At 37.4% G+C, this 25,907-nt stretch overlaps 1 protein-coding gene across 4 annotated transcripts in view; it reads right to left on the bottom strand.

The window, feature by feature from the left end:
- KIF25 (kinesin family member 25) overlaps positions 1 to 25,907 on the bottom strand; it is an 89,205-nt gene that overhangs the window by 58,824 nt on the left and 4,474 nt on the right. For all 4 annotated transcript variants that reach the window (XM_033054580.1, XM_033054578.1, XM_033054579.1 and 1 more), the window contains exons 3-11: positions 25,427 to 25,543; positions 23,455 to 23,593; positions 18,766 to 18,869; positions 17,494 to 17,582; positions 15,932 to 15,974; positions 12,119 to 12,186; positions 7,148 to 7,222; positions 2,715 to 2,864; positions 1,566 to 1,742 (exon numbers count right to left, since the gene is read on the bottom strand). In XM_033054580.1, coding sequence (XP_032910471.1) covers positions 1,566 to 1,742; positions 2,715 to 2,864; positions 7,148 to 7,222; positions 12,119 to 12,186; positions 15,932 to 15,974; positions 17,494 to 17,582; positions 18,766 to 18,869; positions 23,455 to 23,593; positions 25,427 to 25,543 — 962 coding nt within the window. The remainder of the gene's footprint in view (positions 1 to 1,565; positions 1,743 to 2,714; positions 2,865 to 7,147; positions 7,223 to 12,118; positions 12,187 to 15,931; positions 15,975 to 17,493; positions 17,583 to 18,765; positions 18,870 to 23,454; positions 23,594 to 25,426; positions 25,544 to 25,907) is intronic.

Below are 25,907 nucleotides of genomic sequence, written 5' to 3'. Positions count from 1 at the left end.
AAACATTTCAATAGAGGAAGATGTTTGTTTTCACAAACATTATTTACTCAAGGAGCAGGACACTTCTTCATGTGACATTTCGATAATGCACATGCTCCCTTCTGGAATCTGTTCTCATGCTAGGTGCTTACAGAGAGATGTCCAGTTTAATTCCACTGGGTACCATCACCTCTCTGGTGCTACTAGTACTGCTTATCCTAATTTATTTTTTTTATCTAGCTAATGTTGATACTACTAGCGTAAGGCCCAAACAAAGGCCATAAAAATGGTGAAGGGCCTAGAGGGGAAGCAACATAAGCAGAAGCTGTGGTCACTTATTCTGATCAGCCTGGAGGAGACTGAGGGGAGACCCCACTGCAGTTACAACTTCCTTGTGAGGGGAAGCAGAGGGGCAGGAACCAACCTCTTCTCTCTGGTGACCTAAGGGAACAGCTGGAAGTTGTGTCAGGAGAGGTTCACATTGGATATTAGGAAAAAGTTCTTCATCCAGAGGCTGGCTAGGTACTAGAATGGGATTCTTGGGGCTGTCCTGTGCAGGGCTGGGGGTTGGACTCAATGATCTTGTGGACCCCTTCCAACTCAGGACATTCGATGATAAACGACACAGCCATTGCTAAAATGAAACAGATTCCCTCTTGTTAATGGATCAAATTTTATGAACACATGCTTTTTAACATCTAATTACCCAAGGTAAGTTTTTTATATATAAGAAAGCACTGTACATTTGCTTTGTATGCCACATTGCCAAGAATCATTCCTGTGAGTACTAGAACAAATCTTTGTAACGCTTAGTAAGTAAAAGAAGGCATTAAAGTATGTACAGCTGTAGCCTTAAATACCCTAGCTCTCCCTACACTGTCAAGTTGTGTAAATAAGGATCAAACCTGGCATACACCAATGCTGGGAAGGTACGTCTTTATGATTGGTGAGAAGCTTTGCTGCTTCTTAGCTTTTAGTTTGAAGAACCTCGATTTTCAAGACTTACCAGTTCAAATGCCAACATAACAATTCCAGCTTTAACACCTCCAGTTATGAAAACAGAACATTAAGCAATATTAAGATGGGTATTTGTATTAAAAGATCACTTAAAATCTTATTCTAATTTTTTTGTAAATCCAATGCATAAAGGGAAAGCTAACACCCTACAGCTGCCTAACTATTTGTAACTGGTATGTATATTTCTATTATCTGTACATTTTATAATTCAGTAAGACTGAATGGAAAGCGCTTTGTGACTAGATTATCCCTTCTTTTTCTACAGCTGAGAAGATGCCATACATTCAGCAACAACAAACTGTGCAGCAATCTTCAGGCATTCTGAGTGGAAGGCACTTAACACAGGAGTATAACTCAAATTGAACAGTTATTTCTGGAAGTATTTTGACATTTGCAGCCAACTGCACATGTTGAGTCTAATAGACTGAGCTAACAGAAACATTCCTTTGCATATGATAAGGACTCATTTTTTAGAAGCAATCTGGTGCTTCTAATGCCATTTTGTGACAGCTCTACACAGTGTTAGCACCAGACCATGTTTGGACGGTAGGAACAAGCTGGGTACTCACTCGTGCGTCAGCAATGGCACATCGCTCTTCCCTTCTCTGGTTGTGACGACATCACGTTTGATGCCAAACACTTTTCCATAACTGTCTTTGGCCAGAAGATCAAAAATTTCATTATTATACACTTCAACAACAGAAACCTCAACCCAGTAACTTCCTGGTGGCTTTTCTGAAATAAGCCTGGCAAATTAAAAAAAAAAAAAAAAAAGAAAAAAAAAAGAAAAAAGACCAAAAATGTTGAAGTCAAACCACAAATGAACAATCTGTAAATTCTATATAATTACAATCTGATAAAAGCATTTACTAAGTATCTGCAGCCATGGAATTGCTTCATCCATATACTAATGTTAACTTGAAGAATCAGAATAGACAGTTTATTTATACTTGAAGAAGTAAATAGAATTTAATTTCCCAAACAATTGTGCCAGCTTGTTTTTTCCACTAGACTCCCACCTCAGCATTTTTTTATACCATTTCTCTGCTGGCAGTTACTGCACTCAGAGCTCAGAGTTTATAATCTGGCAGAGTGCAAGCAATGAACAGAAATGGGAAACTATATCTATAAAAAAATTATCTGTTCACAACCTCAGAAAATCCATAAGGGCTTCTCTATTCAGGAGAGTATTTAGACAGTTATTCTCTTGCAAAATTGGTTCTTTGATTTAGCTTATACCCTTCTCCAAAACTAACAGGCTTAGCTGGAAAAACTTCTAATGGCTCTTAAGAACCCTTAAAACAAGAACAGATTGTAGCTAAAAATTTTTACTATCCTTCTTCTTGGGACTAGGCTTTAATGTAAATCCTCTTCATGTATTCCAGTTGTCAATTTTCACAGAACTTTTTGGGACTTAATTATCTTTTGGACTCCCATGCATCTTTTGAAACATTTTCAAAAGTTTAATTAGAGTCTGAAAGTCAGATGGACAGATCACACACAGTAAAACTGCATAATCGTATTGTTTTAGAAAATCGGATTAAGCAGGAGAGACTAGAAATCTGTATAAAACCTCAAATATCAAATGGTGGTCAGAGAAGCTATAAATATTGGGAAGCTGAAATCTGTAATGATAAATACATTACAAACATTTTTTCACCCTTTCTATACAGTTTAAAGTGACTGCCACTGACAGCAATCCTTTACTCAGATTTTACCTGAACACTTCTTGGGTAGCTCGAGGGATAATTCCAAGTTCTGACTCTTCTTCTATGGAGAATGCTAAATTCCCATCAAACTGTGGTCCCAACATTGTGTATGTCTTCCCACTTCCAGTTTGCCCATAAGCCATGATACACACATTGTACCTGAAAAATGCTCTAATTTATTTTACCATTACCAAATGTGTCTGTTAGGTGCTAAGTCAAATTCCAAACACAAACTTAAACAAGAAAATAAAAATGCCGCCCCCAATTTCTTTCTCAAAGTCTGACAGTAATAATTGTTCATAACATCACCTAAACAGATTTTATTTTTTAAGCAGAGTTGATGGGCACTTTTAAGTAGAAGTTTAAAGGATCCTTAGTTTGGAATGATTGATGCTGTTAGACCTCCTTGCCTGCCCAACTTTCAGCTTTTGAACTACTGAGCTTCTTTTTAATCAGCTCCTGAACCACTGCAGTTTACAGTACAGCATTTTAAAGTAAACCATTTCTGGGCTTGATTTGTGTTACAGTGCTGTGCTGCAAACCACTCCACTTGTATCCTTACAGCTGGAAACTCTTCATCTCTCATAGCATTTTTCAGGCAGGCTCACCAGCCCTAACCCCCAGAGAAGACAGCTCAAAGAATAAGAGGTACAAATTTTAAACCAAGAGCACCAGTTGAGAATGAGTATGCACACAATGACTATTCTTGGAAAAAAAGGGGGGAGGAACTGCTCCGATAAGGGCAGGTAGAAAATGAAAATGTACAGTATCAGTGCAGAAGAACAGGCACCTATGAAGCATCATCTTCTGAAGCAGACAAGTAAATATCTCTAATGAACAGAACTCTGAAAATGTCTCTTGGCTGCACTAAAAATAATTATAGACGAAGAATTGTTCACAGCTGTGAGCACTGTTGTGGAGTCTGTGCCACAGGGATCTGAGCTGAGATAAATGAATCCTATCTAGAAAGTGTGTTACTGACATGATCACATCAAAGTCAACACCTTAAGCAAAATAAGTGGGTGGATACAGATGCATCCAGCCACAGTACTGCTTTGTGTGGAGGACGAACACTGTGCTGTGCAGCTGAAGTTTTGCCCCTCCTTGGCTGCGCCTGCTCTGCTGCCCCTGCCAGGAACTTGATGTTGACCACAGTACTGTGCCAGCCAAACCCTTGGAAGTCATGCAGTTATGCTGACAGGACTGCTGTCTCCCCGGACAATCCTGTTTGTTTGGAGATACAACATTAGCAGAACCTTTGTACACAAGAACTACTTCACAGTTTGCAGAAACTTCTGCTCTACTAGACAGTTGCAAGAATGGGCCTGCTCCTGTTCTGCCAGGGAATAAAATTTCACTGCCTAAGCCACCTCCTCTATGGGCAGACCTGAAACAGCTGCTTTTGATTATCTGATGCTTTTCCTCATATCAAAAATGTAGTTTCAAGCACATACCAGCATATTTCAATGAACACCCCTCATCTAATTGTTTTAAATACATGGTTTCAAGTAATGAAATACTTGTATGCATATTAAACATGCCTAGAAGCAGTTATTTCAGGAGAATTATTTTGAAAGCTTTCACTTGCTAGAAAGAAATGTGGGCTGATAAGCCACATGGAAAATACCTGGGTTCCCTTTCTGGGAATGTGATGTTAAAGCTGCAGTCAACAAATCTATGGTAAGGTCCCTCTGGATTTTAGCATGCACTGCAGAGTATAAAACAGGAGTCTAGTCATAGATTTGATGAAGTAAAGGAGATAACTGTAATTGAACACAAAGAGCATTACAGTAAAATTGAATGTGATAGCAATTAGGGCTGTAAATCTGAAATGAGGAATTTCTTGAAGTATTCACTGATGACATAACTCAATAGAAAAGCTCCCACAAATTTTGGTAGTTTTTAGCTAGACTAACAACGAGCAATTTTCACAGTTCCAGCCCTCAGACACACTGCCTGGCCAACCTTATTGAGACTTCTAGCCCTATCTCAAAATTAAACAGATCTTTGAAACCAAAAAGAGAGCCAGATGTTTTTCCTTAGGAAAAACACAACTAGTATTCTTAGAAGTCTCTCCTAAAGGACTTTTCTAAGGCCCAGCTATTTAAATTTTCCCTAATTGCTGCTAGTTATAAAACAGTAAACATCATGGACAAAATAGTTCTGACAAGAGACAGATGATATAATTAAAGTTAAGTGGGCAAAGGATTGTAACATTGAAGACAGAGGTGCAAGTCAGGTATCAGTCAGTGGTAACTTCTCTACCAAAGCCAAAACAGCGTTTCAGTCAGCCCAAATGAGCTAAAACTGGCCAAACAGTATCAAATCTAAGTAGGTACAGGAGATAATGAATTATTGGGGGATTCAACAAGAGGACAAGCAGCAGATTACTTTATATTTATCTATATAACAATAGTTATTTATTATAGTTTACTTCATCGGTGTTCTAGCTCCAGCATAAAGCTTTCAAATAGAGGTCCGAAGGTTTTTGACTATGATTCACCTATGTGCCCTGAGATTTTTCCTTCTCCACTTTATTATTATATATAACAATTATTTTCTTGTTTAGAAAAGTTCTTATTGTCAAGCTAAAATACCAATAGTTTTGTAGCACTTCTCTCCTGAAAAGAGTGTGGGTGCTCACTGTAGCTTATCCTAGGAGACAACACTGTTAAAGGAAATGAAAGGAGGGGAAATTAATTCTTTAAAATAAACAAACAATCTGGATTCTTCAACGCTGTAAAGAAAAGTTATCTTACTCCCTTGCTGGCCCTGTATGGTTCACAGTAAACTTTAATGCCTGCTATACTTTGTTCTATATGTAAACCAGACAATCTTTTCTTCCTGTATATTTGTAGTGAAAAATGAAACAATCCATTAAGAAAGAAAAACACAGAAAAAATAAGGAAAAGGAGAAAACACTCCCTTCTATGCAAGCTAAAAGTTGTTACAGACCACTTTGGAAGCCAGACTAAAACAATCAGGAGCAGCAAAGAGGTTCAAGGTTCAGACTAAGAATGTCTGTTTCCCATTTACAGTGGGAAGGCTGCTGTGCTCATATGCACAGACTCGCCTTTCCTGAGAATCTGCTTCTGTTTAAACAGCACTTCTGGAAGAACAAGACAGGTCTTTTGTTTTCAATAACAGAACATTTCCTAACTGAATACAAAAGTCTTAGTTTTCAGGACAGGATTCTCCCCATATAAAAAGTAGTAAGTGGGAAGTACAGCACATCAAGGTGCAGATCAGATGGATCTGAAGATGCTTAAGGGATGCGTTGAACCAAGGCAAAATTATGACCATTGCAAAAGGAAAAGCAGGGAGAGAAAGCAGTGGTTTTAAGACTTCTTTAAACTCCTGTAACCTAGTCGTCCCTAGGCTGATCAGCAAAAGAAACAGTGGTTACTCATCACTTGTAAACAAGAATAATGCAATCTATGACTTCTCTCACCAGGGAGCCCTTGGGGGCCTCTCTGTGGCATATGGAATTCCCAATACTCACAGTATCTTTAGATACCTCTTCTAGCGTGCTTTTAAGAAAAGGAACCTTGGAAACTTCAGTGTGCAGGCTTCTGGGAACAAAGATTGCCACTGTTCAACTCTGCCACTGTGAATGGAAAGGGACTGTCTTTTCCTCTACAGGAAGCAAAAGATCCATGAAAGCCCTGCCATATAATTAAGTGGTATTGGAACAGGGATGGAAAAGGAACAGAAAGGAAGTTATGTGTAAAACTCAGTTCAATCCTCAAGGATTATAACAATATGCACATCAAAGCTTCTTTGAAAGTGTAGCTTGAGTTGGCTCAGCACTTATGAAAAATCCCACTTTATGAGCATCAGTAGCTAGATGTAATTTCATTTATTTGTTAGTGCTTGTTACTGATCAGTTTTGAATTCAAACGAGAATTCTGTTTTCCCCCAGTGCCTCAAGGAGCAGTAGAATGACTGAGAATGCTCAGTTCTGGTTTAACCAGGAATTGATCACACCACCTCCTATGGCCTGTGCTGGACACAAATCCAGAACAGAGAGTGGTCCTAGCAGGCCTTTTGCATTGAACACAACGTTCACAGTGAACACACTGTTGGAAAAGATGTATCATACAATGTCTGCAACTGGAAAAGTTATAAAACATATCCTAAAGAACACAAAGAAAAAAAGACATCATCTTCCATTAGAATGACCACTTTGACAGAGGCAGATCAGAGGAAAAAACTTAGTTTATTTTTATGAATTTGACTGCTCTGTTAAATTTTGTTAACTGTATTTTCACTGTTTGTACAAAGCAACAATGTTCACTTGGTGGTGAGTAGAAAGAAAACAGGAAAATGAAACTGCAAAGTCATAAAGCTTGACTAGATCACCATTATTGAGTTTTTTTTTAATTGATAGATTTCAGAAGATTATTGCACTTTAGCTTTCTTACTGCAACCTTTTAACTTACCCATCCAGGAGAGATGTTAGCAAAGGGGCCACATCTGCAAATACTGCATCTTGAGACTCCAAATCATTGTAAACTCTGAGGAACAAAGTGCAGTGATTAACCAAAGAAAAAATATAAATGTTGTCACAAGAACACAGACAATAGAAACTGTAGGCGAATGAAAACTGGGACCTGCTGACATTTCTGTGTCAGAGAAATGAAAATTAGCACTCCAAAGTTCTTATTCACAGTTTGGGAGTAGCTGTTGTGCATTTTGGGGAGAACAACTCATAGGTGTACCCTTGTGGACTTCTGAGCTCATCCTAAACCTCCTGCCTGCCCTTTTGCCACACAGAGTCTTTTTTTGGGCTGTACTGGATCCCTGCAACTTTTCTCCACCTACTAGAATGAGAAATAGCCCTGCTGCCTGGGCTTCCTATGTATCACATTATGGAAGCCAGTGGTCAGGTTGTAATGCCCTCTAGACGTGGGTAAAGTTTGGAGGGGAAGAAAAAGAAGGACAGAGACCGCAAACTTGCTGAGGACTTGTCTCAGAGACTCAGTGGCACAGCAGAAATCAGAATGCTCCTGAAGGTCATGTTTAAGGATGCACTATCTTTGTGGGCAATATCAGTATTGCCATCCCCAGTCCTGATGAAGTACCTACTCTGAAATCAACTCTTCTCACTTAAGGGAAGACTTTCTTTTAAACAATGATGTGGAGTGCAGACCTATTTTTAAACAGAACAAAAGTCAATTAAATTGCATGAGTTATTCCACCTCTCAGAAAAGAGCAATGACAGTTCAATACTTGGACCAATACAATGATGTCTGAAACAACTCCATATGTTTTTTGAATGCAAGGAGGAAAAAACAAAACAACTGTTATCTTCAAAGAAATATTTTCTCCAACCCTTTCAGGTTTGTACAACATAAAATCAAGACCTGAAAATAGGAAATCAACAGAGAGAAGAAATGCTGATCATAAATTGTGGATATCCTAACTCATTCATTTCTTCTGTAGCACCCCAAAAATCTATCCTCCCCAAGATTACAGCCTGCAGCACCCATTGTTTACACAAGATGAACAGAATCTAAAACATGAATGTCATTACTCACAGTTAAATATTTGAGGTATGAATGTTTATCTTTTGAAAATGTTTCCTTTTGTGGTATCTTTCTGTGGTGATTTTTTTTGTCTTGCACTGTTTTCCAATAGATGATATATGTTCTTTAGAGCTCACAGTAAAATGGCTAATTAGAAACAGGAATTTTGGTAGCAGCAAACATCACAAAGCGTAGTCACTTCTCTGTGTATACGCTACACCAGTACACTTCACTTAGCAGTATCCCACAGATTGTACGGGATACTACAAGGTTAACTGAATAAAGTGTGCTCTTCAGCATTTACTCAAGCCTCTCTGTATATCTGACCATGATCTGTCTGGTACAGTCTATAGACTGCACAAATAGAGTTTTTGTGTTCATGCTTTCCATAAATAAGATTGTACAGAGGGATCACTGATAAGCAGATACAAAATTGGAGCTAATGCACTGAACTCAGCATTTTTTCTGACAACAGAAGAAGGAGCAAGAAACAGTGTGGTGACCAGAGACACAATAATTCATCTCTGTGTCTCATCCTAATCCTTAAAAGCTGTGTACTGGCCTCAAAACTGAAATACAAGTTTAATTTCTGTTCAAAAAAAAAAAAAAATTATTAGAATTAGTATTCAGTTTCTCTCCGCATCTTGCTAAGTTCTTGGCCCGGAGCAACATCCCGTGGCAACATGTTACACAAACTAATTGTAAGCTGCATGAAAATGTACTCTCTTTAATCAGGAAAGGAGAACTTGCCTGGCTTGATAGACAAATTGTGCTTGCATTGCCATTCCACTGATGTGCTATCATAGTGCACTGAGACACCAACAGCTATGCAGGGATGTGGTACAATTAGGACTGGGAGGACTCGGGCACTGAATACACTGTCCCTACTTTGCATGCTCATGAGCATATCCTTCAGTAAACTGAACATCCAATCTGCAAGGTCAATACTGAAGAGCAAAAGCACTTCCAAACACTTTTCTCTGCTTAATCTATCATCTACAATTGATGAAATATTCATTAGCACCCAGTTCTCTATCTTAACCAAGTAGGTTTCCAACTCAGTATGTGCTGAAATATTTTTTCTTCACACATCAAAACACCTCAGAGCTACTACACAATAAAAAAAAAGGAAAATAAAAGAAAATACTAAGAAAGGCATTTTAAAGATTAAAACATTCACAGTTGATGACTTTTGTTGCCTAAGAAAGCAAACACATTGCTACTGGCCATGACCCACAACCCCACCAACCACAATCAATCTTGGCAGTTCATTTGCACAGCAAAGTAGAATCACAGAATCAGTTAGTTTGGAAAAGACCTCCAAGGCCATCAGTCCAACCTTTGACTGAACTCCACCTTGCCACCTAACCCATAGCAGAAGGTGGTGTCACATCCAGTCGTTTCTTGAACATTTCCAGTGGTGACTCCACCACCTCCCTGGGCAGCCTGTTCAACTGCTAAAGCACCCTTCCAATGAAGGGAATCTTCCTGACGCCCAACCTGAACACAAGCTGGACACACACCTAATCCCTAGCACAGCTTGAGGCCATTTCTTCCAAGTGCAGCCACAGTTGGGGTCAGTACAGCTATGTTAGGGTCAGGCTCCAGTAGCTGATCCGAGAAAAGGCACGTGATTCCACGTTACAGTAACTACTCAAATATTTACTTAACTTCCTAAAGGGGTTTTACTGCCACTACTTAGCTGCTGTGGTTCAAATGCTATCCATAATGAAATAAAGTGGTTTAAAGTAATCTTGAACTAGTTTATGCTACACTGTAACCACAGCCTTGGCTGAAGCATGGACACCCACTTCATTATATATGTGAAATCAGGAAAAATGTGGCAAATCCAAGAATCTCTTTCTAAAACCCCATGTATTTTTACCAGAATGATAGATTTGTCCCTGTGTACTGGTTAATGTGAATTTCACATTGAAAATTCTGAGCTTTTTATTTTGCTAACTGATTTGCCAATAAAATTATAAAAGCATAACATGTTGAAAGCTGGAATTTTCTTCCTGAGCTGAAATCAAATATTTTGACATTTATTAGTCCCATAAAACATTGCTAAAAAAATAAACATTTTAGAGTTCATAAGAAACATGTGCTTTTCTGTTTATAAAAAAATAGCTGTACTGGGACACTAAAAAAACATTCCTGGAGAACTGCATTCCTTGGGGGATTTATATTTTTTAACCCTTTTCCTGATTACCAGAATCTACACCATATTTCCAGAATCACAGCACCTCTGGAGTCCTGTATCAATACCATTAACTATGCTGCTCTACAGAGTTGAATTCGAACATTATTCTGTTTACTTCCACTGGTATGGCTGGGTTAGGTACAGCTGAAAAGTGAAAGAATTTCTTTGAGTAGCTTAGCTACTCATGAGGGGGCTATGTATCCTAAAAGATCTTACATGCCTTGAGTCAAAAAAGTCCTATAACCTGTGGGATCAGTAAAGCTTCCCCAAGATCTGCATTATCTCAGGATTTTTCAAGTGCTTCATGGCCTACATGACATGGCCCCATTCTCCTGTGAGTAGAAAACTGCAGCACTTTAGAAGAACACCTTGAGGAAAGGGGCAATGACTAACCATGTTTAGTAAACTTACAGGAATTTTGGCTGAACAAGCTCAGACATTAAGTTTAAACCAGGACAGATAATTCATGCTACATCTGACTTTAAATCAAGTTTTGCCTTCAAGCAAGGAAGCATGAAATTGTCCTCCTGTGTTCTGTTTCCAGAGGGGTTTGCAACATGGTTCAGGGTAGACAGCCTCCTGAGTAATTGCAATATATAGATGCAAAATTTGCATTATAAAGAGGCATTGGGGTAAAATTTTGTATTTCTTCATTTACGGAGTTCTCATTGTATTATTTAACTCTTCATTCCTGTTTTCAGAGGTCCAGGCCAGCACCATTTCAAGAGAACAGATGTCTCCCAGCAGTTTTCTGTCTCACTGACAGACTGGCAGCCACTCTGGTGTCCCATTAAAACCCTTATCACAAATGGTGCATTCAAAATTCAATTCATGTCTGTAGATTTTTGAGCCTCTAATATGGAAAATAGCCCCACTGTAGCCTTTCCTTTGGGGAGCGCTGATTCCCATTCCCACTGCTCTGCCTTGCTGCCTCTGGTCAGGTCGTTTGAACATCAACTGATAAAAATGGTCAGTCCAGCTTCTACCAAAGTCATGCTCTATGTATAATGCTGAAATCTTGCAATCCACCTCAATTCATAGAACCATTCAATGGTCTGGGTTTTAAGAAACCTTTGCAGGTTACCTAATCCAATCCCTCTGCAATGAGCAGGGACATCAACTAGATCAGGTTGCTCAGAGTCCTGTATCACTTGACCTCAGATGTTTCCAGGAATCTGGTATTTAGTCCTTCTCTGGGAAACCTATTCCAGCATTTCACCACATTCATTGTGAAAATATTCTTCCTTATATCTAGTCTCAAATCAACCCTCTTTTAGTTTAAAACCATTACTCCTCTTCCTATTGCAGCAGGCCCTACTTATGAACTCCCTTTAAGTACTTGAAGGCAAGCAACACTTTCTTACCTCAAAAACATTCTGCTACCTTGCAACATATTGCAAGGATCAGGACAGCTACTCGGATTGTGAAGAGTCAAGGAGGTCTCTATACAGGTTTCAAAATTAGGCATATCAGAGTCTTTACTGAGAGGGAAGACTTATCTATTCCCTGAAATGCGTTATTCTGTCCTGGAAAGAACATAATCATCTCATTTTAAAAAAATTCAAGAATTTTCCTCCCACCTTCCCTGCTCAAAAAACCCAACCAAAACTTTAAAAATTACTCTTCACTACACAAATCTTCCAGCAATTCAGATTTCCAGACTGCTACACAGGACTACCCACCTCTCAAACTGGAAAGTCTTGTTTACTGAGGCATGACCAGGACGGCTACACTTGACAAGGACGGTTTCCTAAGAGAAAAAAGCAAATTATCTATAGCTAATATCACCGACACACACACAAAACCAAATATATACGAATCCTAACGTATCAGGTGGCAGCTTCAAGGATCAGGAAGTCCAAGGCCCTTCTCCAGCAGTCACCTACTCATCAGGCTTTAGAGTATGTATAATGCAGTGAACTTGCAAAACATAAACAAGGATCTCAAAACCCATTCAGGTTATTAAATAACAACCAACACAAAATATGCGCTTAAGTTCAAGAGAAAGATCCAAACCCTTACCCGAACTTTTTATTGGACCTAGAAAGTCATAGGCAAGTAAACGCAAGCACCCCAACTGCCACTACAGGCACAAAAAAAATTGCAAAAGAGTTTTTTTCATAGTGCCTTTTCAGATTGATTTCATAGATAGCTCTGTCTAGAACTAAGCAGAAGATGCACATTTTATTAAATAACATGCTGGTCCACAAGTAAGAGAAAGAGCTGCACAACAACTGTAGAATTCCATGAGTTTTTAGTGGAATCCACTTTCCAGATGAGTTACACAGTAACTTTCAAAGTCTGACAAATATATAAGCAAGCAGTTCTTTAAATTATTACCAGAGTACAATGACAGCAGTCTGATGTGGCTTAGCTAGCAAGCTTTGTGCTCTTCTGCTCCTCATGGCAAATGTCACTTAATTGCTGAGAAAAGCAAAGAAAAAAGGTGTGGGGGCTTACAACAACTTGGGTGGAAGTTCTTCAGGACACAAAATACTTCAACCAATTCAAGGAGATTTTCTAGCTTACTAACCTGTGGTTACATTACTGCATTTGATTGGAGTGCTGAAATTCCTAATGTGCTTCAGACAAGTAGGTTGGAGTGCTGAACTAGTGGCCTTCAAATAAGTATTGCCACAGACTGAAGTTATAAAGAGCTGAGCAAATAACAATCACATAACAGTATGTCTAGCATGCAAAATGCCAATAAACATAAAATTTCTTCCTTTGAGTTTATGAGTATTTATACCTCTTCGGAGAAATGCATAATTATCCAACTAATGATGACAAAACACTTACTCTATAGAATGAGCTATGTTACCCACCCCAGCACTGGCAAATTTAGCTGAGTAGAGAGGTCAGTAGAACTCTGCTACAAAATGGCCTGACACAAAAATTCTAATAGGATCAGTAACCAACAGGCTCTGGGGGAAGGAAAAGGAAAAAACCCTGAAAAACACATAGAATTATGAAATACATTTCTGATTCATTTATCAAATTTACTTTCAGACCAGCTTTCTCTGAAGTGAGAAATAAGAGAAAAAACTTCTATTTGCACAACATAGAAACAAAAGAATTGTCTATTAATACGCAGAAGTTTTATATGAACATTTGTAATGACCAGGTCCTGTCAGGTTTTGAATCTCTCTCAAGGTGGAGATTCAAACTCTCTCTGGGCAGTCTGTGCCAGTGTTTGACTATCTTCACAGCTACTTCTCATGTTAGGACTGAATTTCCTGTATTTCAGATAGCACTCATTCCCCCTTGGGCTGTCACCACCAGGAAGTGTCTGTGCATTCAGTACCTCCTCATCTGCTCATCTTCTCAGGCAGTAACAATGCTAGCATTGTTCAGCGTCGTAATCCGTATGGAGTGGTTCAACCTGATGTGTGGTGTTTACTTACTCTCCATGGTTATTGCACAACAAGTTTCAGAAGAAAGGCTCAGACAGTTGTTAATGTTATGTTGAGGAGCTGAGCATACACAGGACAGCAAAAAAAAACCTTCAAAAATCTTTAACTCAAAAACTGAAATGCAATACTCTTCTGTACATCTAGCAAAATCTTAAGCCTTTCTTGGACTTAAAATCAGAATAATGTTTCTCTAGACAAGAAGAACAATATGTTAGAAAAGATCACATGTCTTAAGAAGGATATGAATTTCTAAACAAACAAAAAAAAACAAAAAACAACTCACAGAGACTAAATGGAAGTCATGTAGTCTGGTTCTCAAATGTGGCTCTGCTTTCTAACACAATCATGGCAAATAAATGCCTGGTTATGTTACACACAAAGTATTTTCAGGAAAAAAATCTGGAGAGACAGTCATGATCTAAAAAGAAAAACTAATAAACTCAGCATCTCTACCACGTACAGTCTTCCTTCACCATGATCTAAAATGTCCTTTAAATCATTGTCTGGGAAATGGTTAACTTCTTTCCAGAAATACAATCTTTGACTGTGTTGCAACTAAAAGCTCAGTAATAAGTCAAGCCCCATATCCTAGCCACAAGCATAACAGCTTCAGTTGTTAACAGCTAAGTAAACAGGCAATAAATATTGTTTTCCTTTACTTTTGTAAGATTAGTCTAAATCAAATGCTTTTTCTAAGGATTCTTGCAACAACTTTTTTATAAAGACAAATCCATAATAATTATGAATTATTATTCATAATTCATAATATGAATAATTAATATTCAACATAAAGACTTCATGTATTTGATCAAAACTGGAAAGTATTTCAACTAAATAAATGTCAAGGCAAACCAATAAAACATTTGAAATCTATATTGTGTTTTTCCAAAACCAGAATGTTAGTATTTTGCAAATTTCATGTCTCAATCAAGCCCATGCTTATATTTATATTCCTGAAATATTTCATAAGATTAGCATATTGAAAGTCACTCTTTCATACAAACTAAAACTTGTAAATTGGCACAAGCAGATACTGTCTTGCCTGTAAACATATAAATACTGTAATATTTTAGATATCTATATTAAATAATCCAAAACCTAAATATTGCCCAATTTCATCCTAATGCAATAAAATTTAACAGGTCAGAAATGGTTGCAGTATTTTATAGTACAATAAATGTGTCAGGATAACCAGAATACTATGTCTACCGTTACAGATCTGTTTTTTATCTCCTGACATATTTACTCTTTCTTCATCTCTTTATGAGCTCCACTGGTTACCTAATTGCACACATATAGATATGGATATGGATATATATAATTATCCATATTATGCAAGTGAGATCTGCCTAATGAAACAGTAATTTGGGAGATTTAAATGCATAACATACTGTAGGTCACTTCAGCAATATTTTAATCACTACACTATAAAAGAATTTGGCTCATCACCATCTAAGTAACAGTGAGCACCCAACCAAGAACTATGGTAGCTATGAAAATTAAACCCCAAGTTAATACTTTGACCTTAGCTCACACTACTGTGCCTTTTTAAATTTTATATCTTGGTAATGGCCTCAATTAATGCTGGAATGTCATTTGGATTTGCAACCTCAATGACCATTCTTCCTCCAATGGATCTAAGCCAGGATACTTAAACATGCTTGACTGCAGCACCACATAGCCTGCTGTGGTTCATGAGGTATCAGATTTCTGTCCTAATTCATGAGCTGTGTTGCAATAGTAAAATTTGAAAAAAGCCTGACATAATTTTAGAAATAGCTAGAGTACATACTAGTGGCTCAAAGGGACTGACAGCAGGAAATCAGAGGCAGTCTGACTGTTGCAAACATTCAACCACCCGTTAAAGGATGCCTGCCCCAGCACAAGCTTCAAGCTATTACCACTATAAAGAGTCAAGATGAAAATAGCACAAACCACCTGCTATTGCACCCATGGGTAATCAAATCTAAGCACCACCTGACCTTGTTTCGGTTTTTTTTAAACTCATGATTCTCATGGCCCCTCTTGTTTCTTCTTCTAGTATCTATGAATGTGCTGCTGAATTCCACCTCAAATACTCACATCATCAGCTGCATATGCCACTTTTTCTGAAAAGTTTCTTCGCCTGTGTGGGAAGAAAAAAGCATCAATAGGGGAAAAGGAGGTAGCTTTCAAACCGTAAGTGTTTCACTTAGCTGAGAAAAAACAATGTTTAAAGTGTCTGTGAACTACACACTGTCTGAAGAGTACCTTTCAGAATTGCCACTATTATTGTACCCTATGTACATACTAACACCAAAGTTAATTTTGAATAAAGAACAAATTAAAGTGCAATCAAGCAAAATAATCTGCTCTATAAAAGACATTTAGAACAAACCAAATTAAGATGAATGCACATGCAAGCCATTCTATTATTCTGAGATTGTTGCATGAGCTTGTAACAAGAGTCTTTCACTTTAGAAAATTAGAATTAAGAACATCCTCTTTTCAGGTATTTGTCTCTGATATTGAATCCATTATTAGTCTATACACTGACTGAGATTACTAAGGTGTATTAATCTATTTATGTGTGCAAGCTTTTGGAGAACCAGTCCATAGTTTTACAGGTAAGTTTTATTTAAATTAGGCTTTTGATACATTAATAAAAGTTATCCTTAACAATTGTTTGGCCCAGTCCATCCTGTTTTACACTGCAAGTCAGCACCTGATTGCACTATTTCATATTGAAAAAAAAAAAAGTGAGTGTGCTCCTTCCCAGGTATACCAAGCACAGGTTAATGCAAGTTTCAATTTCAGGCTTCTTGAAATATCTTGTCTGTTATTTTTGACATTGTTTCAATTAAAACAATCTTTTTTTTTTTGTTAGATTTGCAAAAAATTAATAACCTTTAAAACACTGAGTGTAGTCTTTTAGAACTACTAGGCAGTAGAAGTAAAAGAAAGCCCCAAATCACCTATTTACTGATAAAGCAAATGATAACGTTACTGGTTTCTAGCCACCCACCTAGTTTTCCCCTTCTTTCTTTCTGTGTATACACTTCACTCCCTGCTTTCTTTCATGTTACTCATCTATGGAGAATTCAGCCTGTTAAGCAGATACTTGCATCTAATCCCTCTTTTCCTTTTGGATCTTGGAATGTTTTGATACATCAGTTACAGTAGACGCTTTATAAATTAGGGATGCAGAACCAAATTGGACTGAAATAGAATCACCAATGTTTGTGGTGACAGCCAATGTGTTCTATAGCATTTCAAAACAATCATAACGCTGTGTTTCTCTACCCACGACTTTTGGCAGCTCTCACATTACTGCATCCCAGAATCTGTATAGGATAGTGAATACACTCTAAACTAATGGCAGCTGTGTTACTTCTGCCAAGCCAAGGATAATCCTGGCTTGGCAGAACAACTATGGCTTTCTATTGAGAGAGACATACTTTTAGGCAGGAGGATGAGATTGGCTAGAGCCAATTTAGCAGGAGAAAGAAAACAGCAATTAGTTTTTATAATACCATCATTGTCTCCCCACACACATAAAATCAGAAAAATCAAGGACACAGTTGTTCTCATATAAACATAACTATTGTTTTCTCTGTATTGAAATTATGAGTCAGATAGGATCTAACACAACCAAAACAGATTACCTGTCTTGTGATACTGAATGTCCAGCAGAATCATCAAAAGGTAGCAATGGTCGAATCCTGCAGTGGACTCTGATATTTCCTCTCAGTTCCTGGGATAAAAATATTAAGATATTTTTAACATGAGTTACTGGGGAGGATAAATACACTGAAATTTGTCAAACAGACATGAACATATTTAAGAAAGCCAGTGTTTACCACATCATAGCTCCAGACTGTTGGGGGAAAACTAGAATCAATTTGTCTTAGTAAGGTAGGAGGTATGAGGTATGAGCTCTTCAGAGCACTGGAATTGTATAGTCCTCTCTAGTTGGACAAAAAAAAAAACCCCTCTGAGCCATTTTTCCCTTCCCTTCCTTTTTCTCCTTCTTCCTTACCTGAGCTTTTTCAGATACCTGTATTAACTCAACAGACAACATTACACACTCCATTTCTCTTCCACCCGTCCTGAGGAAGATGTGGAATATAAAATATGTTGTATATTTTCCTCTCCACTGTGTTCCTACATGATTAAAAAGCCAATAGCTGATTTTTCACTGTAGGCCATTTTAGACTTGTTTATCTCTTCCATTTTGTTGGTGATCTCATTTTGTATGACTGAACATAGCTTGCCTGTGAGGACTACTGACCACTGGTATTAATGCACCATTGCTCTGGGGAATATCCTTTCAGTAAACTGCAACACAAGGCAAAATTTAGAAGGCAGGTACTTTTTAACAGAGATTCATTACCCCAGGTAGAAAAACTTTTTAAAAAATTGTTTGAAGGAGGCTTGCATTTCTAAAAATCAAGTCCTGAATCAGGAAACCCAAAACTAGTCATTTGTGGGGATGGGAGGTAGAGTAAATTTAAAGTACAAATAGGAAAAAATTAATCCCAAATGAACCATCACTAATGGCTGAGGAGGATACAGCCAGAGATATTTGTAAAAATAAAAGATGAGTACTTTGCAATACCAAGTTAATAATTTAAAGAATTTAAAAACTATTTCAGAAGCTGCAAATTTAGAGAAGGGGATGAAGAAACTCAACTTTTGTCCACTATTCAAAATGGATGATACTCCTTAGGGCAATAGGTCACATGAGTGCATTTGGAAGATCTTGTGTAAAAAGAAAGGAGTGGGGTTTATTATAAGACAAAAGTGCCTCAGCAAATAAACACAACATATGCAGACAGCTGGGGCAAGTGAAGTACATTCTTTACTTCTATTGGTGAGGAAATTATGGGAATAATTTCAACAAAATAAGCCAATGTTCTGTTATTAAACATACTTACAATTAAGTTGTTATGTAGAGCCTTCCTTTTCTGCTTTTCTTTCTCATATCTCTCTGTTACCTCTTGTAGACACTGCTCAAGATCAAAAGCTTTTATCTGAAACACTAGAAGAAAGCCATTTCAGAGATATAAACTCCATGACTTTACAAAAGGAATTGTCCAGTAGCACCTCATGAAATATAAGCATAAACCTTCTTAACTTCTACCAAATGTCAATTAGGAGGGTTAGTTTCTGATTTACTAGACACCTATGAAAAATCCTATCATAGTTCTTGCTGTGTGAAGCTACAAATAATTACAAGTATACACAAAGTCTTGAAAAGCAATCAATAATGTAAGACATTTAAAGGCAGTTCAAATGTGTCAGTTTAGTTAGAGAGATGTTACCTGCCAGCGAAGCCTGAAACCCACATTTGACGCAGCCTGCTGCTAGATGGGGCTGTCACTTGCAAGGCTCATACCACATCAGCACTTATTAAACTCATATGGGCTAACTTGACAAGACATTAACCTGTCATTTATCCTCAGCCTCACTTACAGTGCTGCTAATCCTTTACAACAGTTGTAAGGTTCCCCTTTAAGATAGGTCCATCACTCCATGAGGAATTCATAGGTAAGATGGATAATTTCAACCCTAGGGAGTCTCTGCAAACTAAGACTTGTATAGGTCATTATAAAAGCCTTCTAACTTCACAAATAGTTTTATTTCAGCCCAATTACATTAACACTAAGCAGGCCTAAAACAAACATACAGACCAGAAAACACATTATGTGACTGTAAGTTTGTGTAAAAAACAAGCTTTTAGGTATCCCAGTGGGAAATCAATATTCCCAGTAGTTTGGAGATGTAGCGTATCAAGCAGTCAAAAACAGGGTCTGAGAGTTGAATTAGCAGAATGGCCACCAGCCTCAGTATGTGCTACCTTGCAGAGCAAAAAACAGACTTAGTATCTCAGCATGGTCACACATACAATTTAATATCTCTGGTATAGACTAAAAATCAGATCATTTCAATGGACATTTGTGCACACTAGAGACTTCTCAGATCTTTTTTTCCTAATACCCATGCCATTTACCTTCAGCTCACAGTGTTCCTTCACAAGTGCATACATGCAGGGGAATCAATGTCTAGGAGTTTCACTATGAAAAGTCCTTCTCCTTTATCCAGCATGTGGAGTAATACTAGCATGCTTTGGTTTGGAGAATCCCATGCAAATATGTTCCCATAATTTTTCAAAAGGGCCGCACACAGTCACTGACCCCTAATAACAATGTAATTTTTAAAACACAAGGTTAGATTCCTTTGATTATTTAACCTCCACAGTAAGTACACTCATTTCAATATTTGTGTACACACACTTTGAGTTCCCTAAGTCTCTTAAATAAGCAGTAAGGTAAAGCAATAGATGCTGAAGGTATACTTCCATTATTCAGTCTTGAAAGAAAATGTTTCCTAATACATAAACTATTTCTGAACATCTATTTTTTTCTGAAAGTAGAGTTATGCATCTGCAAACATAAACACTCATTTAACATTTTCATAGTTTTTTGCTTGGAGTCAGATGCAAGCTATTCAGGAGTTACATTTTCATCCTTAATGTAGTGGTAGACACTGGGTACAGCTGTTTTAAAATACTAATAACACACTCTTCATTAGCCAAGGGAAGTTGTCACCACATGAATGCAGCCATTACAGACATCCCTTTCCCCTATCCCTTGCCCATTTCATTGGTCTATATGGAAATTTTCTGGGAGCTGGAAATGACAGTAATTGATATTTTAAATACTACTGATCACGGTAACATCAGTCTAACAGTTGTGATGTCTTGCAAGCATATTCAAGACTGTAACCTTTACAGTTCCTTTCCTTTAATTGACAGTCCCAGAGATTTTTTATTCCCTCCCCTTCACCACTGAAGAGTTATATAAACGTAAAGGTCCATAATAGGGACATGAAACAGGGACAGGAGCAGCATAACCTAGCACAGCCACAGCACATCTGAGATATGGATGTGTAGCTGTCCACATAGTTCCTTGGGGGTTTTCAATGTTTCTTGCCAGTCTAGGGTCCATTTAAAAAAGGAGCTCAATTTGATCATGTCTTCTAGGACATATTGCAGCTATGATGCAATAGACCTAATACCAAAACTTCTTTTGAAGTCAGCTGGATTTTATATTCCACACTGTAACACTGAACTATTACAACAGGCCAAGATAAAAATAAAGGGTAATGATTTTAAACTACAAGAGAGTTGATTTACATCAGATATAAGAAAGGCAGTTTTTACAATGTGGGTGGGGAAACACTGGAACAAGCTGTGCAGAGGTGGTGGATTCCCCATCCCTGGAAACATTCAAGATCAGGTTGGACAGGCTTCTGAGAACCTGATCTAGTTGAAGATGTCCCTACTCACTACAGAGGGCATGAAAAAAGATGACCTTTCGAGATCTCTTCCAAACGGCTCTATGGATTATTCTTTGGGCTGCTACAATATTTCTGTTGCTGGATCCAAGGTCCTTCTCTTACTTTCCTACTCCACACTAAGGGAAATGTTCTCAAAAGGAAGCTGAGCTGCTGAAAATCATCTGTGGAGTTGAGGGTAAAAGATGATGGTAGTTCACATTCCACTGATACAAATCATTAGCACAGTGCAGAGCTCAGTTTTCTCCAACAAAAGCAAAGCATATAGGTGCTAGCACATAGACAAAATGGGAAAGCTCTTTTTTTTATTCTTCTCCAGGCCAGAGAGAACGTGCCCCAGAATTGCCAAGCCTATCTAAGTCACTAGGCTTATAAGTCACCACAATATCCTCTTTCTGATAATATCTGCACCCTAAAAACTAATCTTAAATTTTTATGAATTCCTACCTTTCCAAAAATCTGCTGAATTACTGCATCTGTCTCAGTATCATTTGAAGTTTGGTGGCCAATATTTTTAGCAAAAATTATAGCAGCTTTATCTATGAGGGAAACAGGCCTATAACAAAATAATAGGTACGTCTCTCTCTTACGAATTGCTACTGCTTAAATTCCAGTGGGAAAGGTGGCAGTAGCCTGGTTTTCAGATTCTGAATTAATATTCCTAAGCAAAGGACTACTTGGTTATTATAGGAAACTTTTATAGTTTGTTGCATGTCAACTATAACCTTGAAATTTACCTACTCAAATGCTGCTTCTGTAATTTTCTTCCTTGTTTTCAATCTCTATTTTAAGACTAAACTGGTAATGTATACTGTCTCCAGAATATATACTTAGGGCTTTTTGTCTACAAAAGATTACATGTAATTTAAGGATGGCAATTCCAATGGCCATATTTAACCTTAACAATAGAATCTCCATCTAAAACACTTGTCAGGGAACTCAAAAGCAGCCAAATTCAAAACAAAAGTCATCCACCAAAGTACCTACATGATATTTTGTTATAGCTAGGGAAGCTTCTCCTGCTTATGATTTCAAGGAACAATGCACCAGGAAGTCCAAATTTAGAAGAGTCAATGCCATTTTGCCAGACCTCCGAAGGAATATTTATTATTTATTTACACCACAATAGCTCAAGTGCCAAATTCAATCTCGTATCTGTTCATTTAGCCCCCTACTTCAATAAGAGAAAAGTTCACTTTTTGATAAAGTTAATTTTCAACTTTGAATTTTTTCCTTGATGGAACATTTCCTGTACAAGAATAATACAGTAATCAAATAAATTTTAATTATAACTTGGTACTTAACATACAAGAATAAGTTCTGTAAACACCCATCACCAAGAGCTCTGTTTGTGGCTATTGACATGAGGAGTCCCTTCAGAATCAAATCAGTCTCAAAATTAAATAATTCAAGGACAAAAAAGTACCTTTTAAATGGCAACACATGGGTATCAGAGCATCACAAAAATTGTAAATTTGTATATTAGATGTAGTTCTACAGGCTGCTACCCATCAAATAATTTAAGCATTGCATGTGTCTTGTGATTCTCAGGCCTGATAGAAGTTTCACCAGAATGAAAGATATTGAAAGCAGGTGCAGAGATCCACACCATGAGATCCAGGTGAAGTATCAATGCACTAATCCTCAGCAATGAGGGCAGAGTTCACCAGTGGCTCTTTCCTATGTATACATGAACAAGGAAGTACCTTAATTCAAAACCAGCAATCCATGTGCTGTTAGTATCTGTACAGTCCAGCAGATGCAACTGGGTTTTGATTTTGAAGTATTTTTTTTCCAATAAATACACAGAAATATTAAAAATCAAGTCTATCCTAATTTCAGACAGCACCTTCAGAAAACCTCTAAACTCAGCCAAGTCCATTACTGGTACAGTCAAAAGCAGACAAATTCCAGCTTTATGAAGCAATGCATTCTTTATTCAGCTCTTCTAAAATTGCCAAGACAACAAACCTGAGAACTTCAGTTTAAAAATGTTACAGCGGAGCCAACTCAGCAGCAGTCTAATAGCAGCTGTAATCCACACAAAAGACAAATCCAAATTATCAGTCATAACCTCTGCAGTTATTTGTACTTCTTCTAATGCTTCAGAACTCCTTGATGATTTAATGTCAAACAAGAAACAAATGCTACAATTTCAGTGACAGTTTCTCAAAAATCAGACTCAACCTTTTAACGTTCTAATGTTAACATTGAACAATTACATTGTTGATGTTACATGGTTGAAATCCAAGTGCAATGAGCCTTACTTTGCATTGCTTCATTCTGCAGCTGTATCCCCTGGACTGCTGCCAGAACTTGGTAAAGACAAGTCTTGCTTTGACGTTGAAAATCTTTCGAAAGCTCAAGAGCAAACGAACGAAGGCTCTTCAGGTCTTGCTTAAGCCTCTTCTCAGCAAGAAGAAAAATATGTTATAAAGACACAGAACCAGCAGTTAAGAAGAATCAATATAACAACCCAAGTTATTATGGTGAGACATCACAGGCAGGAAGAACCCTCTACTCGATGGAAGGAAGCCTTCAGGAGTATATCTTTCAGTATGTTTATAGAAGGATCCTGCAAAGCATTTAGCAATGTAATTTCCTAAAACAAAATTCTAACAAGACTTTATGGATCCTTATAATTTTATCATACCTATTTTGACCATAACACAGCTTCAGGTATAACCAAGTCCCTTTGTTATTTCATCAGACAAAAATAAGTGTGTGAGCAGGTGTGGGCTCTGTTCACTTTTAAGTCATATCCAGAATTAGAAGTGAAAAATTGTAAACCATATTTCCCTTATTACTTTCATTTTCCACACTTTGATCAGGAGGTATTTGCTAGGATTCACTCAAGGCATTTCTTGTGTGGGCTAGTTCTATGCCTTCCTATGAGAATAGATGTATTTTGAAAAGATCAGAAACTGATGTTGCTCAGAAAAGTATTTGTATGATAGATGTAATTCAGTGTAATATACATGATGAAACTCTTAAATGTTTGCAATATCAGCCTATATTCACTTATAAGTCCACCTAAATAAAAACAAATTTACCTGACTTTAGGATTAGTAAACTTCTTGATATCCAAGTCCTGAAATGGATATGTAAAGCCATCTTTGAGGTGAACTTAACAATACCTTATGTAACAGAAACACTGTGTATTTCATTGTCAGCCTGTTACAAAATGTTACATATTCTGCAACACTTTATTTTTCTGTGTTATTGACCTTGAATTAATTAATTAGTTTCAACAATAAAAAGGCAATCTAAACTAAAGGGGCAAAATTATTGCTTTTCTCACTCTCAAAAGCCACACAATGTAAATGGAAAAGAGTATTTTTTGTTATGATGATTGTTCATCTAGACTTCTATTAAGAGAGCTTTGCTCCCTTGTAGTATTCATTGACATCTGATCATTTACTACCTCAATCCACTGGTATTGCATCACAAGCAGTTCTGCCACGCTAGCTAACCAAAAATGTGAAATACCACAACAAAATTTACAAAGCAGAACCACTGTAATTAGAATAAAACAGTATAGTTGCATTGAAAGGGACCTACAACAATCATCTAGTCCAACAATGCTACAGTTAAGCTGCTTCCTTCTGTCTGTTAAGAATTATATTTTTTCCTGAGATACTTGCCGATTATTTTATAGTTGATATTTGATAGTGTCCCTAAAAGGAACTCACTACTCTGTGGAGTAACTTCACAAATAAGCAGTTCAACAAAGGTAAATATTATGGTACTGGGATTAGGATAGGCAAAATTAAAACCTGAGTGAGCATACAGCAAACTACTCTTCTTGTGAGATCTGCCAGAGAACTCTTTGTAATCAGTGGAGCTCTCTAATGCTTTTTGAAAAGGATTTGTCTACCTGGTTAAAGTATATTACAATTACTGTTTTTAGGAATGTCTGTATGACAGTCAAATGGGGAATTGTAAAGTTTTGATTACAAAAATATCTATCTCAGGTATTAATAGCACCCTATATGTAAGATCCCGGAACTCAGGAGCATCCACTTTTACCAGGCTCTCAGGTGACTTTGCAGCCTATTACAGCAAAACCACTATGAAATCACGGTTAACACCTCACTGTAAGCTCTGTTGTGAATACAATAAAGCCACAGAATAGGTTAATATCACAATATCATACCATTTTCTGGGGTTTACTATATTTGATGAGTAGTAAATGTTTAGGGAATTGAATAGGTCTACATTATTACTAAATTCTTTTACCTTTATTGCTCCATGCAGCTGGGTTACAGCAGAACTCCTCTGCAATTTCATCTGTTGGCCATGAGCAGCATAGAGCTGCAATACTTCATTAGTGCTTCTTCCAGCCAACCCTTGATACTATTAAAAATTTAAAAAAAAAATCCCAAAAAGTCACTTAAAACCTGTTTTCTATTGCATTCTGTCCCCCTTTTCTCTGCAAATATTTGTAATTCAGCTATCTGGTTACATAGGATGCTGCCAATACTTAATTTCTTTGCTAATACCTTTTTCTGAGTCATGTGAAGAATCATCTCATGGTAACAGGCCAATATCACAAATTGATTGCAAACTTGAGCACCAGATTACTTAAAATGCTTTTGCAGTACCTAAACCCTCTTTCTTATGCTTGAGGTGGATCTAAATAGTTGAAACTGTGCCTTCACTTAGGGAAAAGGGCTGGTTATAGAGCTGGATTAAGTGTCTCTGGAAACTAGATTTAATG

The sequence above is a fragment of the Catharus ustulatus genome, chromosome 3, assembly GCF_009819885.2.
Source record: "Catharus ustulatus isolate bCatUst1 chromosome 3, bCatUst1.pri.v2, whole genome shotgun sequence".
NCBI classification, from domain to species: domain Eukaryota; kingdom Metazoa; phylum Chordata; class Aves; order Passeriformes; family Turdidae; genus Catharus; species Catharus ustulatus.
This window is presented reverse-complemented; position numbering and strand designations above follow the sequence as displayed.